The following is a 17,234-nucleotide window of genomic DNA, read 5'->3' on the forward strand; positions in this document are numbered from 1 at the left end:
CCACTGACAAAGAAATGATCAGTCTAAAATAGGTTTATTTGAACAGTGAGAGACAGAACAAAAAAATCCAGAAAAACACATGTCAAAAGTGTTATAAATTGATTTGCATCTACTCTCTCTCTAGTCATCTACTCTCTCTCTCTCTCTCTCTAGTTGAATTCTACTACACTGGCTCTGACACTCGTCGGATGTGGCAGGGCTTGCAAACCTTTACGTACTATGAAGGGAAACCCAGCTGCAAGCTGCCCAGTGACGCGAGGCTACCAGACGAGCTAGATGCCTTTTATGGTCGCTTCGAGGCAAGCAACACTGAAGCATGCATGAGAGCACCAGCTGTTCCGGACGACTGTGTGATCACGCTCTCCGTAGCCAATGTGAGCAAGACCTTTAAACAGTTCAACATTCACAAGGCCGCAGGCCCAGACAGATTACCAGGACGTGTACTCAAAGCATGCGCGGACCAACTGGCAAGTGTCTTCACTGACATTTTCAACCTCTCCCTGACCGAATCTGTAATACCTACATGTTTCAAGCAGACCACTATAGTCCCTGTGCCCAAGGAAGCAAGGTAAACTGCCTAAATGATTACCGCCTGTGGCACTCACTTCGGTGGCCATGAAGTGCTTTGAAAGGCTGGTCATGGCTCACATAAACACCATTATCCCAGAAACCATAGACCCACTCCAATTTGCATACCGCCCCAACAGATCCACAGATGATGTAATCTCAATTGCACTCCAACACTGGCCTTTCACCACCTGGACAAAAGGAACACTTATGTGAGAATGCTGTTCATTGACTACAAGCTTAGAGTTCAACACCCTAGTGCCCACAAAGCTCATCACTAAGCTAAGGACCCCGGGACTGAACACCTCCCTCTTCAACAATTAAGCAAATGGCAACCTGGACCATTTACATTGACAACCCCCCCCCTTTTTTTACACTGCTGCTACTCACTGTTTATTATCTATGCATTGTCACTTTACTATCATCTACATGAACAAAGAGAACGAAAGAGTCAGAGAAAGCGTTAACAGAGTGTCTAAACCTTCTGCATCAGTCCCCCCAGGGTGGCTACTCCATGGGAGTGCAGCAGGCTCTCCTGGTTGATGGGGTGACGCTGCAGGAAGTGCTTCAGCACCAGCAGGAACGTGGCAACCAGGTTCTTCTCCAGACGCGCCTCTGAAACACACAGTTCAATAACTGTAATGCTACTGTAATGCTTGTATTATCACCTAAAGCTAAACATGTTTTGTGTTGAGGACTCACCCGAGGACCTGTTGGAGGGCAGGATGACCCAGTCCCCGTCCCCAGGGGAGGTGGCCGCGTCAGGGGTGGGGCTGATGAACTCTGACCCCGTGGGGTCGGCAGCAGTGTGGTTCTCAGGGGTCATCAGGGTGAGTTGCTCCAGGATGGGGAAGAGGACAGGTAGACCTCCCACGCAGTTGATCATATCCTGAACACAGGAGTGTGAATCAGAAAGGGGAAAATTAACCAGAGGCAGAATCAGAAAGGGGAAATAATCAGAGACGGCATTGAATATAATTTTGCCCTGTAACAATCCCCCAAGACAACACCCTATTGCCTGGCCGGGATTGGAACCAGCAATCTTGCAGCTACTGATTGACTTATGTAACCTCTACACTACATACCACCCATCAACCATCCAATCAAATATTCAACAATATAATGAGGAGAATAGGTTGTCGTTGTTAAATCGTACCTTGATGTCCCAGTTGACAACCTTGTTCCCAGTCAGACGCCCATGGAGGAGGTTGGGGGACAGGTCCAAACAGATGGGGTTCCGACAAGCCTGTAGGAACCAGGAGACATATTTCCTTGTTACACCGCCTGTCACAACTGACAAGTCATTAACATCCATGACTGTAATAATAAAGCATGGGCGTGGCGTAATGAGGTAAATGACTGACAGTAGCCTAGTCCAATCACCTTGGGGGAGTAGTGCAGCAGAAGTTTAGTTGTGAGGTCACCGAGCTCCGCCTCCTGGGTCTTGAAAGGAGAAATGCAGTTTGGCCCTGAGAAGAGAAGGAAACCAACCAAAGATAAGATTACATGACTATAACCCTGTCCCTGGCCGTGTTCCAATGCTCATGAAACGCATCCTTCCTTCCTTTGAAGAAATCGCTGTTCTGACAACATCTGATTGACGAGACTCCAACAGAAATGAAGAGGTGTGAAAAATATGGTGGAAAGTTTCTCAGCCAATGCTCACATCAATCTAATGCCTGTAAAAGCATGAAGAGGATGCACACTTCAGGGAGAGAATCAATGGAGAGAGTCCATTGGCTTCAATAATCCAATCCCGGTCAGATTATTGGGATTATCGAGATTATCTCAAGGAAGGGAGGAAGGTTCGTTCAGGGATGCATTTTAAAATAGTTATATGGGAGAAACCCAACTGCATTTCCCTGATTCCTTGCGTCCTCTCTCGTCGCCTCCTCCTCAAAACCCATTTGGATGAGAACATCAGAGGTCCCTCCCTCCTGACCTTTTCATCCAGTAGGTTGAAACAGAGGCGAGAAGAGAGGATGCGAGGAATCACGGAAATGCTATTTAGATTCTCCCCATCTCTCTCACCGAGGCTGCAGAGGGCCTTGACGTGGTTGGGCTGCAGTGCTTCGTGGAACACCATGACGTTACCCAGTTGGCCCCGCAAGGAGGTGGGGCTGCCCCACTCGCTGTCCTGCGTCCCCGCAGAGATCAACTTGGTGACCGACTCAGGCTTGCCCCCAAGGAGGCTCCCCCAGCCCTGGGTCGACAGGATGCCCCCCAGGGAGGAGCGGGCGGAAGGGGGCGCTCCGGATAAGGGGGGGTCTGGGATTTGGGAGGGGGGTGGCGTGGTGGTCCGATGGCCCGCTGAGCCGATGCAGCAGGAGGTGAAAGGCTGAGGGGGCAAAAACACAGTCAGGGAACTGAATATGAGCTCACGGGCAAAAACATACACACAAATGTACAATTATATAAACAACACGCGCGCGCACACACAATGTAATTCATGGTAACTCTCACCTCTGTCATGGTTGGGTACTTGAGTGGTGCTGACAGTTTCTGCTGTCCATCTACATAGATGTAAACTAGACTCTGTCCAAATGGCCTCTTCCCCGGTACATGGACTACACCTATACTGTGCTGTGGGCAGAACACACACAAGACTCAATCTCCCACAATTCACCCTGTCGGCAGCCAGCCATACAGAGCATGGAGACATATCTATTCTAGTGGTCTATGTTTAATTCTATGACACAGTCATGCCTACAGAAAAGTGATGTCACTCACCCAGAGTGAGTCACAGAAAGAGTAGTCTGGTAGCATCACTGTCATGTACTCCTTCTTGGTGCACACGGCAACCACCAGTACCCCTGCTGAACTGATGAAGGCCTCCAAGCCCGTTCCTCCCGGGGTGAAGAAACTACAGAGGAACAGACAACAGAGCACGTTACACACTCTTAACCTGTCTCTCCCCATCCTCCTGTCTCTCCGTCCCTCTCCCTCCCTCGACCACCATCTCTACCTCATCCACCTCCATCCATCCCTCTCCCTAGGTCACTCAACCCTCCGTCTCTCTCTCACCCTCCGTCTCTCTCTCACCCTCCGTCTCTCTCTCACCCTCCGTCTCTCTCTCACCCTCCGTCTCTCTCTCACCCTCCGTCTCTCACCTGTACAGCTGCTTCCTCTTGTCTCCCTTGCCAGGCAGTCCCTGCTGGTCCTGGTCCAATGAGAGCCAGGCCAGGAAGCTGAAGGCGGGGCCTGGCCAGCGCATCACCATCGGCACGGCGATGCCAGCCATGCTGGGCGACAGATCAAAGTACTGCATGGCGCTCTCCAGACCCTGCTTCCGCACCATGCCCAGGACCGCCCTCAACACCGGGCCCACGTACGGGTGAGCCTGCCCGGGCTCCAGCGGCCTCAGAAGCCTGAGTAACTGGAGGAGCTCACCGCCGCTCAGCGACTGGCTCCCCAGCGACCCCAGCAAACTGACAAGGCTTTCAGCGCACGCCCGGTGCAGGCGAGCGTGGTGCCCAAGGGTGGCGAGGAGCCGCACGGCCATGGCGGCGTTGACGCAGGTGGCGCGCGTCTGTCGGTTGATGCAGCAGAGGCGGCGGAGCCAGTCGGCAGTGAACACCTGCAGCTCAGCAGAGTCCATCTCTGGGAGCCACTGGATGAGGAGGAGCAGGGGCTCCACGTTACTGATGCCCAGGATACCCACCGAGCTGTGTTCACCCTCCACAGCCTGAGAGGGAGGGGAGGGCGGGGAAGGAGAGAGGGAGAGTGGGCAGACATGACACATAGCGGGTAGGTGCACAGAGATACAGGGGGTTTAATGTCCCAAATGCAACCCTATTCTCCATGTAGAGTGATGCTCCTGTGACTATGAGCCAGAAGACAATATTCCCATAATCAGTGTATAGACAGTAGAAGGCTTGTGATTGCATTTTGGTTTAAGGCCTTAAATTAAAAAAGCAATATGCCTTGTGTTACAGTGGCATTAAAAATGAGTGTAAAATCCAGTCAAAAGTAGTCTACTATGGGAAATAGGTTGTACTTTAATATGAGAAGAACTCCAGTGACCGAGGGAATCTCTCACCATATTCATCAGTTCCTTCAGCAGGTGTCTGGAGGGCTGGCCCAGGGAGACCAGAACCTCAAACAGGTGAGTGTAGCCAATCCGCTCCTTGAACACCTCCTGTAGGGGCGGGACTAAACTGTTAGCAATACTGTTTGTGTGGATCAATCTATATATATATGGATATGTTGGAAGGGTTTTGTGTGTGTGTGTGTGTGTGTGTGTGTGGTTCACCTTTGCAGCAGGTGACTTGTGCATCACCGTCGTCAGGGCTTTGATGGTTGCCACGGCGAGAGAGTCCAGTCGCCCTTGAAACACCTGAGACGATATCAGACCTGTCAATCTTTCTCCTGAGCCAATCCCCATTTCCTTAACCTCTCAGGGAGGTGTGTGCAGGATTGTACGTGAGTGAAACTAGCCCCTTTTTATCCCTGCCTTCATGCAAACAAAATGAATGATTCGTTTTTATCAAATCATTATTTAATGATCATCATTCTACGAATATAACATTGACATCATGCTTAATGATACCTCACTCCACTCGCAGGAATAAAAGGAGGCTGTTGGTGTGTGTGTGTGTGTGTGTGTGTGTGTAATCACTGCAGAGGTTTAGTGTCTGATTATTCGTGGACAGAAGCTGCAGTGTAGGTGCTCATTGCTCTTATTGCCCTTGATATAAAGAGGAAACAGACACGTCAGGCCTTTCTGCTCCAGACAACACCAGGAAAAATGGCACTTTCCCGTCAAGAGTCATTGTCTCACTAATATCACAGTACTCTCTGGAGCAGGAAGCTCTGAGGGCTCACCAAAACACAATATCTTAAGAATATATATTCCTCTCTCCTTCACACAGAGGAACACCAACACACACGGAGGAGCAACGCTTCCTCCGGTCGACAGACACACTGGCTCAGCCTCACACACACCCTCTCACACACACACACCCTCACCCACACACATCCTCTGTCCAGCTCTGCCCTTCTCCAAATCTTTCTTTTCTCTCCCTTTAACAGAGTGTACAACATTCAGTGTGTCTCGGACCGGCTGGAGAGGGTCTGTCCGTGGTGAAAGAAAATAAACAGAAAATAAAACCCACAGAAATATATATATCTCAGACAGATGTTCAGACCACCTTGGCCATGGACGTCCATCAAGACACTAGCCACGATCTCCATGGTAACACAAGACAGATGAGGTGACAGCATTCCATTTGGAAACCCACATGACACCAGCAGAGAAAACCAACAGGGAGGGAGGGAGGGGAAGATGTCATAAGGGAGGAAACAGAAGAGGGTAGAAGAATGACACGAGGAAAAGGAAAATGAATGAATGATGGGTAGCAACAAGAGAGAACAAGAGACCACTCCACGACAGGACAACTAGCTGATTAGTTCTTCTCATTGTACTGTAGCTTTGCTCTGTAAACCAACAGGTCTACTCTAAGTCTTTACTGCGTCATGGGGGTTTTACTGCGTCATGGGGGTTTTACTGCGTCATGGGGGTTTTAATGCGTCATGGGGGTTTTACTGCGTCATGGGGGTTTTAATGCGTCATGGGGGTTTTAATGCGTCATGGGGGTATTAATGCGTCATGGGGGTTTTAATGCGTCATGGGGGTTTTAATGCGTCATGGGGGTTTTAATGCGTCATGGGGATTTTAATGCGTCATGGGGGTTTTAATGCGTCATGGTGGTTTTAATGCGTCATGGGGGGTTTTAATGCGTCATGGGGGTTTTAATGCGTCATGGGGGTTTTAATGCGTCATGGGGGTTTTAATGCGTCATGGGGGTTTTAATGCGTCATGGGGGTTTTAATGCGTCATGGGGGTTTTAATGCGTCATGGGGGTTTTAATGCGTCATGGGGGTTTTACTGCGTCATGGGGGTTTTACTGCGTCATGGGGGTTTTAATGCGTCATGGGGGTTTTAATGCGTCATGGGGGTTTTAATGCGTCATGGGGGTTTTACTGCGTCATGGGGGTTTTAATGCGTCATGGGGGTTTTAATGCGTCATGGGGGTTTTACTGCGTCATGGGGGTTTTAATGCGTCATGGGGGTTTTAATGCGTCATGGGGGTTTTAATGCGTCATGGGGGTTTTAATGCGTCATGGGGGTTTTAATGCGTCATGGGGGTTTTAATGCGTCATGGGGGTTTTACTGCGTCATGGGGGTTTTACTGCGTCATGGGGGTTTTAATGCGTCATGGGGGTTTTAATGCGTCATGGGGGTTTTAATGCGTCATGGGGGTTTTACTGCGTCATGGGGGTTTTACTGCGTCATGGGGGTTTTAATGCGTCATGGGGGTTTTAATGCGTCATGGGGGTTTTACTGCGTCATGGGGGTTTTAATGCGTCATGGGGGTTTTAATGCGTCATGGGGGTTTTACTGCATCATGGGGGTTTTAATGCGTCATGGGGGTTTTAATGCGTCATGGTGGTTTTAATGCGTCATGGGGGTTTTAATGCGTCATGGGGGTTTTACTGCGTCATGGGGGTTTTACTGCGTCATGGGGGTTTTAATGCGTCATGGGGGTTTTAATGCGTCATGGGGGTTTTAATGCGTCATGGGGGTTTTACTGCGTCATGGGGGTTTTAATGCGTCATGGGGGTTTTAATGCGTCATGGGGGTTTTAATGCGTCATGGGGGTTTTACTGCGTCATGGGGGTTTTACTGCGTCATGGGGGTTTTAATGCGTCATGGGGGTTTTAATGCGTCATGGGGGTTTTAATGCGTCATGGGGGTTTTAATGCGTCATGGGGGTTTTAATGCGTCATGGGGGTTTTACTGCGTCATGGGGGTTTTACTGCGTCATGGGGGTTTTAATGCGTCATGGGGGTTTTAATGCGTCATGGGGGTTTTAATGCGTCATGGGGGTTTTAATGCGTCATGGGGGTTTTAATGCGTCATGGGGGTTTTAATGCGTCATGGGGGTTTTAATGCGTGCACTGACAGTTATTTGATGTTTCACATGAACTCAGCAACAAAAAAAAAGAGAAACGCCCTGTTTTCAAGACCCTGTCTTTTGAAGATAATTCGTAAAAATCCAAATAACTTCACATATCTTCATTGTAAAGGGTTTAAACATTGTTTCCCATGCTTGTTCAATGAACCATAAACAATGAACATGCACCTGTGGAACGGTTGTTAAGACACTAACAGCTTACAGACGGTAGGCAATTAAGGTCACTGTTAAGAAAACTTAGGACACTAAAGAGGCCTTTCTACTGACTCTGAAAAACACCAAAAGAAAGATGCCTAGGGTCCCTGCTCATCTGCATGAACATGTCTTAGACATGCTGCAAGGAGGCATGAGGACTGCAGATGTGGCCAGGGCAATAAATTGCAATGTCCGTACTGTGAGACGCCTAAGACAGCTCTACAAGGAGACAGGATGGACAGCTGATCGTCCTCGCAGTGGCAGACCACGTGTAACAACACCTGCACAGGATTGGTACATCCAAACATCACACCTGCGGGACAGGTACAGGATGGCAACAACAACAACTGCCCGAGTTACACCAGGAACGCACAATCCCTCCATCAGTGCTCAGACTATCCGCAATAGGCTGAGAGAGGCTGGACTGAGGGCTTGTAGGCCTGTTGTAAGGCATGTTCTCACCAGACATCACTGGCAACTACATCGCCTATGGGCACAAACCCATAGTCGCTGGACCCGACAGGACTGGCAAAAAGTGCTCTTCACTGACGAGTCACGGTTTTGTCTCACCAGGGGTGGATGGTCAGATTCGCATTTATCGTTGAAGGAATGAGTGTTACACAGAGGCCTGTACTCTGGAGCAGGATCGATTTGGAGGTGGAGGGTCCAGGGATGGGAAGACATCCTCCTCCCTCATGTGGTACCCTTCCTGCAGGCTCATCTTGACATGACCCTCCAGAATGGCAATGCCATCAGCCATACTGCTCATTCTGTGTGTGATTTCCTGCAAGACATGGCCAGCGAAGAGCGCAGATCTCAATCCCATTGAGCACGTCTGGGACCTGTTGGATCGGAGGGTGAGGGTTAGGGCCATTCCCTCCAGAAATGCCCAGGAACTTGCAGGTGCCTTGGTGGAAGTGTGGGGTAACATCTCACAGAAAGAACGGGCAAATCCGGTGCAGTCCATGAGGAGATGCAATGTAGTTACTGACTGTTACTTTTGATTTTGACCCCCTTTTGTTCAGGTTCACATTACTCCATTTCTGTTAGTCACATGTCTGTGGAACTTGTTCAGTTTGTGTCTCAGTAGTTGAATCTTGTAATGTTCATACAAATATTTACACATGTTAAGTTTGCTGAAAATAAGTTGCCAAACGTTAATTTTTTTGTTGAGTTAACAACAACAAAAAGGTGCAGTGAAATGTGTTGTTTTACAGGGTCAGCCATAGTAGTAAGGCACCCCTGGAGAAAACTAGGGTTAAGTACGTTTCTCAAGGAGACAGACAGATGTTTCACCTTCACGGGTCGAGTATTCGAACCACCAACCTTTCGGTTACTGGCCCAACACTCTTTCATTGTGTGTGTGTGTGTCTCTCTCTCAGGTTGGGTAATAAAACAAGACATGTCTGTGGACTGTAAGGAAAATGGATGAATAAAGCATTTCATCTTCATTCATTAATTCCACAGCTGACCTATAGGAGAGGAGACCGCATAGGTCTGACTGTGGTCAGGTTGCTAGGTAACCATGGGTGGCCATTTACACAGAGTCGGAGTATCGGATTACAGGTGCTCAAACTCTGCCTGACTACAAAGGAATACTTTGTAGAGTGTGTGAAATCACCTGGCCGCATGATAACCAGACCAACAGGTGAGTGTCTGCCTACAGATGATTCACTACAGGTGAGTCTTTGTGACTAAAGCACACTACAGACCAAGAGACACACTACAGACCACTGTATGTCAAGAGAACACTGCAAAGCTACATTAAAGGGTACCAGTGAGTGTGTGTGAGTGCAGGGGAGGCCAGGTGAATAACACTGAACAGGGGGGACGGTTTGACCACACACTGCAGGTGATGTTGTTGCCTTTTGGAGATCGGGCTACATTCTGTAAAAGTTACTTTGAAGTAATTTCAGACAAATGTTACTGTAAAGACTGCTTAATTGATTGAATTACAGCTTGATAGACTGCTTGATTGATTGAATGACAGATTGACAGCTTAATTTATTGGCAGTTTGATAGACAGATTAATTGATTGATTGAGTAACTGCTTAATTTAGTAACTGCTTAATTTATTGAATGACAGCTTGAGAGACAGTTTAATTTATTGATTGACTGCTTGATTGAGTGACTGCTTGATTGATTGATTGATTGATTGATTGTTTCTGACTACAGGGCAGCACAGATGTACATCTTGTCATGGAGTGGCCATCTTGACGGGGATGGCGGTGACGATAGTATGAGTGACGGTGGTGGCGTGAGTGACGGTGGTGACAGGGTGGCAGTATACCTGGGTGTCACTCTCTCCTGTCACTGTCAGTAACCTGTTGGTGAAATCTTTCTGGTCCTTCTCTGCTGTCGTGCACCTAGCATTAACCAGCTGCAGAGTTGAACCAACAACAGGACGTGGTGGTGGTGGGGGGGGGGGGGGGGGGGGGGGCAGGGTGAGGGAGAGAGAAAAGAGTGGTGGATGGGGGTCAGAAGGTAAAGGTTGTGACTCACAGAGGGGCTGGGTGGGGGGGGGGTTAGTGGTACCGAAGTGCTCCAGCACTAAGTGTCATAACATGCACAGTGAGCCTGTATTGAAAGGCTCACGCACAGTGTAAGGTAACACTATGCTTCCTAGACAGAGTTACCTTGATACGCTGAGGAAAAACACACACAATAAACAGTAGGCTAAGACGTGCCCCCCCCCAATCCTCATGTTCAACGTCCTTTGTGCCAGGGCTGCGCGAGACCATACCTTGCTGTTCTGTAGGAGGCGTGTCAGGTGCTCGAAGCAGTTGCTGTTGAGGAAGATGGCCTGCAGGACGGGACGGTCCGAACACAGGAACATATCCCTGATAGTGTCTGGAGGTCACAGACACAGGAGAAGAAGAAAAAGGGGAATGGGATATGAGAGAGCGATAAGGGGAAAGAGAAAGAGAGGAGGAGAGAGAGAGCGAGAGCCTTCATAAACTATTTATAAAGGCCTCTCTCTAAGTGCTTCATAAATCATGGAAATCAGAAGTCAGGTGACAGTGGTCAATACTCAACCTATACTAGGTGCTAGTGGTAATGTAAGTAGTTCAGTAAACCACACTGGTATAAAGAGTAACCTTGTCTGAGACTTAAAGACTTGCGTTAGCTTCCTGAGCTAATGCCTAGGCTTTAGCTCAGTGGGCTATTGCAGCTTTGTGGCGTACATGACAATCCGGGTTCGGTCACTCACCTAGCATGTGCACCTGCAGCGCTACGAAGCGGCTCTCCCAGTGGCGGCCCAGCACCTTATGACCTTTGACCCCTTGCTGCACGGCCGCTGCCGCCGGATCAGAGTTGAGCAGTTTGAAGTAGTTCTCCAGAACCGAGCCGATCTCCACCTGTATGAATGAATTAATGTTATTTTATTACACTTCAAATAAGCTACATTAGCAAATTGAATCAGCCAATTGAAATCAACAATATACATATTATTTAAAAAATCTGAAGATAAAAACATTATAAAGTCAACCATCTGGCTCTTGTCAGAACAACACCCTAAATAGTGTGAGTATAAATGACGTTGTCTGAAGAGATAGCATCGACTCTAACTTTATCTTGGTTTGTGCTGGTGACTGTGACCTCCTCCTCAGACCAATTGGCAGTACTCCAGAACATTGTTCTGGGAACCAAAAAGAGTATCCCAGTTTGTAAAGAAGAAGCCTCGTCAGTCACATGCAGAAACCAACGTTAATAATGAATAATGTAAATCATGCTTTATGACCTGTTTGTATAGCAGTATACACACATACACACTACTTCTCACCCCTGGTCACTCTAAAAGCACTGACCTGTTTACATAAATATGAAATTGTATTCTATTACTATCATGAATGATTTGATTTTTTTTAACTATGATTTGTGAAAGTTCCTAAACTATTGTTAACTGAAATTTATTGAGCTGGGAAAAGAAAACCAATCCATGTTAAAAAATATATATATATATAATTCTAGTGACCTGGCGTTGGTCTGAGCTGCTGGCCAGGAGGGAGTGGACCACCTCCCTCAGACAGCCCAGGGTGAGCAGGGACTTCCGGTCTGGAGCCTCACTGTCCCAGTCCTCCCCGTCCATGTCTCCCCCCTCATAGTCCCCCAGCACACGCAGCAGAACCTCCATGGTGGCTGGGGAGATGGCTAGTAGAGCATTACGCTGTGGAGGGAGGGAGGGAGCCTTCATAAACGCTTTCTACGGCCTCTACATGCTTCAGAAAGCATTCACAAGCAGATGTCCTGCTCCAGTTTAAAGGGTGGTTATATACCACTAAATGTCCTGCTACAGTTTAAAGGGTGGTTATATACCACTAAATGTCCTGCTCCAGTTTAAAGGGTGGTTATATACCACTAAATGTCCTGCTCCAGTTTAAAGGATGGTTATATACCACTAAATGTCCTGCTACAGTTTAAAGGGTGGTTATATACCACTAAATGTCCTGCTACAGTTTAAAGGATGGTTATATACCACTAAATGTCCTGCTACAGTTTAAAGGATGGTTATATACCACTAAATGTCCTGCTACAGTTTAAAGGATGGTTATATACCACTAAATGTCCTGCTCCAGTTTAAAGGATGGTTATATACCACTAAATGTCCTGCTACAGTTTAAAGGATGGTTATATACCACTAAATGTCCTGCTCCAGTTTAAAGGATGGTTATATACCACTAAATGTCCTGCTACAGTTTAAAGGATGGTTATATACCACTAAATGTCCTGCTACAGTTTAAAGGATGGTTATATACCACTAAATGTCCTGCTACAGTTTAAAGGATGGTTATATACCACTAAATGTCCTGCTACAGTTTAAAGGATGGTTATATACCACTAAATGTCCTGCTACAGTTTAAAGGATGGTTATATACCACTAAATGTCCTGCTACAGTTTAAAGGGTGGTTATATACCACTAAATGTCCTGCTACAGTTTAAAGGGTGGTTATATACCACTAAATGTCCTGCTACAGTTTAAAGGGTGGTTATATACCACTAAATGTCCTGCTCCAGTTTAAAGGGTGGCTATATACCACTAAATGTCCTGCTCCAGTTTAAAGGGTGGTTATATACCACTAAATGTCCTGCTACAGTTTAAAGGATGGTTATATACCACTAAATGTCCTGCTACAGTTTAAAGGGTGGTTATATACCACTAAATGTCCTGCTCCAGTTTAAAGGATGGTTATATACCACTAAATGTCCTGCTACAGTTTAAAGGGTGGTTATATACCACTAAATGTCCTGCTACAGTTTAAAGGATGGTTATATACCACTAAATGTCCTGCTCCAGTTTAAAGGGTGGTTATATACCACTAAATGTCCTGCTCCAGTTTAAAGGATGGTTATATACCACTAAATGTCCTGCTCCAGTTTAAAGGGTGGTTATATACCACTAAATGTCCTGCTCCAGTTTAAAGGATGGTTATATACCACTAAATGTCCTGCTCCAGTTTAAAGGGTGGTTATATACCACTAAATGTCCTGCTACAGTTTAAAGGGTGGTTATATACCACTAAATGTCCTGCTCCAGTTTAAAGGGTGGTTATATACCACTAAGTGTAAATGAGGACCATTGCGTGCTCTACAGTGCATTCGGAAAGTATTCAGGCCCTTTGACTTGTCCACATTGTTACGTTACAGCCTAATTCTAAAATTGATTCAAATGATTTTTTTACCCCCTTATCAATCTACACACAAAACCACATAATGACAAAGTAAAAACAGGTTTAGAAATGTTTGCAAATTTACTACAAATAAAAAACAGATTTATCACATTTATGTAAGTATTCAGACCCTTTACTCAGTACTTTGTTGAAGCACAGTGGGCAGCGATTACAGACTCAAATTTTCTGGGGCAGTGGTTTACTTTTTATAGTCTCGTACCCCTTCAAACATTCAACCTCCAGCTAGCTCTAGCACCAGGGTCAGCACGCTCTCAAATATTGTTTTTGCCATCATTGTAAGCCTGTCACACACACACTATACAATACCTTTATTAAACATAAGAATGAGTGTGAGTTGTCACACAGCTCGTGGGAAGTGACAAAGAGCTCTTATAGGACCAGGGCACAAATAATAATAATCATCAATAATTTAGCTCTTTATTTAGCCATCTTACATATAAAACCTTATTTGTTCATAAAAAATGGTGAATAACTCACCCCAGGTTAATGAGAAGCGTGTGCTTGAAAGGATGCACATAACTCTGCAATGTTATATTGGAGAGAGTCTCAGTCATAAATCATTTCCCACACACAGTCTGTGCCTGTATTTAGTTTCATGCTAGTGAAGTCTGACAATCCACTCTCACATACAAAAGTACATTTTTTGTCCATTAAAATAACATAAAATTGATCAGAAATACAGTGTAGACATTATTAATGTTGTAAATGAGTATTGTAGCTGGAAACGGATGATTTTTAATGGAATATCTACATAGGCGTACAGAGGCCCATTATCAGCAACCATCACTCCTGTGTTCCAATGGCACGTTGTGTTAGCTAATCCAAGTTGATCATTTTAAAAGGCTAACTGATCATTAGAAAACCCTTTTGCAATTATGTTAGCAAAGCTGAAAACTGTTGTCCTGATTAAAGAAGCAATAAAACTGGCCTTCTTTAAACTAGTTGAGTATCTGGAGCATCAGCATTTGTGGGTTTGAAACAAATACCTTTCTTCTGAAACTCGTCAGTCTATTCTTGTTCTGAGAAGTGAAGGCTATTCCATGCAAGAAATTGCCAAGAAACTGAAGATCTCGTACAACGCTGCGTACTACTCCCGTCACAGAACAGTGCAAACTGGCCCTAACCAGAATAGAAAGAGTGGGAGGCCCCGGTGCACAACTGAGCAAGAGGACAAGTACATTAGTGTCTAGTTTGAGAAACAGACGCCTCACAAGTCCTCAACTGGCAGCTTCATTAAATAGTACCCGCAAAACACCAGTCTCAACATCAACAGTGAAGAGGCAACTCTGGGATGCTGGTGGCTCCAAACTTCTTCCATTTAAGAATGATGGAGGCCACTGTGTTCTTTGGGACCTTCAATGCTGCAGAAATGTTTTGGTACCCTTCCCCACATGTGCCTGGACACAATCCTGTCTCAGAACTCTACGGACAATTGCTTCAACCTCATGGCTTGGTTTTTGCTCTGACATGCACTGTCAACTGTGGGACCTTATATAGACAGGTGTGTGCCTTTCCAAATCATGTCCAATCACTTGAATTTACCACAGGTGGACTCCAATCAAGATGTAGAAACATCTGAAGGATGATCAATTGAAACAGGACGCACCTGAGCTCAATCTCGAGTCTCATTGCAAAGGTTCTGAATAGTTACGTAAATAACGTATTTTTTTATTTTTAATACATTTCTTTTAAAAAACATTTTCACTGTCATTGTGGGGAATTGTGTAGATTGATGAGGAAATGGTTGTATTCAATCCACTTTAGAATAAGGCTGTAACGTAACAAAATGTGGAAAAAGTCTAGGGGTCTGACTACTTTCCGAAAGCCCTGTATAAATACCTAGGTGTCTGGTTAGACTGTAATCGCTCCTTCCAGACTCACATCAAGCATCTCCAATCCAAAATTACATTTACAATCGGCTTCCTATTTCACAACAAAGGCTCCTTCACTCACACTGCCAAACATACCCTCATAAAACTGACTATCCTACCAATCCTTGAATTCGGTGATGACATTTACAAAATGTAAATGCCTCCAACACTCTACTCCGCAAATTGGATGTAGTCTATCACAGTGCCATCCGTTTTGTCACCAAAGCCCCATATACTACCCACCACTGTGATCTGAATGCGCTCGTTGGCTGGCCTTCACCACATATTCGTTGCCAAACCCACTCGCTCAAGGTCATCTATAACCCTCTGCTAGGTAAAGCCCCGCCTTAGCTCACTGGTCACCATAGCAACACCCACTAGTAGCACGCGCTCCAGCAGGTATATTTCACTGGTCACCCCCAAAGCCAAAACTTCCTTTGGCCGCCTTTCCTTCCAGTTCTCTGCTGCCAATGACTGGAATGAAATGCAAAAATCATTGAAGCTGGAGATACATCTCCCTCTCTAATTTTAAGCATCAGCTGTCAGAGCAGCTTACCCATCACTGTACCTGTACACAGCCTATCTGTAAATAGCACACCCAACTACCTCATCCCCATATTATTACTTACCATCTTGCTCTTTTGCACCCCAGTATTTCTACTTGCACATCATCATCTGCACAACGATCACTCCAGTGTTAATGCTAAATTGTAATTATTTAGCCTCTAGCGCCTATTATTTAACCTCCCTACATTTGCACACACTGTACATAGATTTTTCTATTGTGTTATTGACTGTACGTTTGTTTATGTGTAACTCTGTGTTGTTGTTTTTGTCGCACTGCGTTGCTTTATCTTGGCCAGGTAGCAGTTGGAAATTGTTAACTGGTTAAATAAAGGTGAAATAAAAAAATTACGCCTTCAATTGTTCTCATGTGGCAAACATGACTTTATATGCCGGGATAGTGTATGGTCACATGACTTTATATGCCGGGATAGTGTAGGGTCACATGACTTTATATGGCCGTGATGGTGTAGTGTCACATGACTTTATATGCTGGTGTAGGGTGTAGTGTGTAGGGGATAGTGCAGGGTGTAGTGCAGGGTGTAGTGCAAGGTGTAGTGCAGGGTGTAGTGCAGGGTGTAGTGCAGGGTGTAGTGCAGGGTGTAGTGCAGGGTGTAGTGCAGGGTGTAGTGCAGGGTGTAGTGCAGGGTGTAGTGCAGGGTGTAGTGCAGGGTGTAGAGTAGGGTGTAGAGTAGGGTGTAGAGTAGGGTGTAGTGTAGGGTGTAGTGTAGGGTGTAGTGTAGGATGAAAAGAGTGCATCTTGATTCTCACCTGTCCCCCTGCCACGATGGCTCCAAACAGGTGTAACAGACAGCATTTCAGACTGTCCTTAAGGTGTTCACTCTCCTGGAAGCACTCTGAAACACACACACACAGTCAGTGGACATGGAAAACTGTGGGTGTTTTGTTAACTATGCAAATATAACACCCACAACATGAGGCCAGTCTGGTCTGATGTTGAGAGAACGGCCTCTTGAATGGCTCCATCTCAGTCTGGTCTGGTGTTGAGAGAACGGCCTCTTGAATGGCTCCATCTCAGTCTGGTCTGGTGTTGAGAGAACGGCCTCTTGAATGGCTCCATCTCAGTCTGGTCTGGTGTTGAGAGAACGGCCTCTTGAATGGCTCCATCTCAGTCTGGTCTGGTGCTGAGAGAATGGCCTCTTGAATAGCTGCCTGTCTCGCTCATACAAACAGTACATTCATTCATTCACTCACATGCACACAGTCGCACACGCGTCACACACACCGTGACATACACACACACACACATGCCCACAGACACACAGTCTCTATCATGTTCCCTTGGGGCCAGTCTTTTCAGTCATACATTAACTCATCTGTCAACACATCCCAGTGAGGAGCAGCAGCA

At 46.2% G+C, this 17,234-nt stretch overlaps 1 protein-coding gene across 5 annotated transcripts in view; it reads right to left on the reverse strand.

Annotated features, from left to right (window-relative positions):
• LOC110495553 (neurobeachin-like protein 1) overlaps positions 1 to 17,234 on the reverse strand; it is a 72,913-nt gene that overhangs the window by 27,803 nt on the left and 27,876 nt on the right. For 2 of the 5 annotated variants that reach the window (XM_036982392.1, XM_036982391.1), the window contains exons 8-22: positions 16,637 to 16,722; positions 11,716 to 11,907; positions 10,951 to 11,098; positions 10,483 to 10,589; positions 10,030 to 10,119; positions 4,820 to 4,903; positions 4,607 to 4,705; positions 3,678 to 4,252; positions 3,298 to 3,430; positions 3,031 to 3,150; positions 2,599 to 2,905; positions 1,951 to 2,036; positions 1,724 to 1,813; positions 1,270 to 1,456; positions 1,049 to 1,182 (exon numbers count right to left, since the gene is read on the reverse strand). In XM_036982392.1, the coding sequence (XP_036838287.1) occupies positions 1,049 to 1,182; positions 1,270 to 1,456; positions 1,724 to 1,813; positions 1,951 to 2,036; positions 2,599 to 2,905; positions 3,031 to 3,150; positions 3,298 to 3,430; positions 3,678 to 4,252; positions 4,607 to 4,705; positions 4,820 to 4,903; positions 10,030 to 10,119; positions 10,483 to 10,589; positions 10,951 to 11,098; positions 11,716 to 11,907; positions 16,637 to 16,722 (2,438 nt within the window). Of the gene's footprint in view, positions 1 to 1,048; positions 1,183 to 1,269; positions 1,457 to 1,723; positions 1,814 to 1,950; positions 2,037 to 2,598; positions 2,906 to 3,030; positions 3,151 to 3,297; positions 3,431 to 3,677; positions 4,253 to 4,606; positions 4,706 to 4,819; positions 4,904 to 5,535; positions 5,626 to 10,029; positions 10,120 to 10,482; positions 10,590 to 10,950; positions 11,099 to 11,715; positions 11,908 to 16,636; positions 16,723 to 17,234 lie in introns of those variants that run through there. The other 3 variants (XM_036982395.1, XM_036982393.1, XM_036982394.1) reach the window with 2 other exon arrangements.

This window comes from Oncorhynchus mykiss, chromosome 7 (genome assembly GCF_013265735.2).
Source record: "Oncorhynchus mykiss isolate Arlee chromosome 7, USDA_OmykA_1.1, whole genome shotgun sequence".
NCBI classification, from domain to species: Eukaryota; Metazoa; Chordata; class Actinopteri; order Salmoniformes; family Salmonidae; genus Oncorhynchus; species Oncorhynchus mykiss.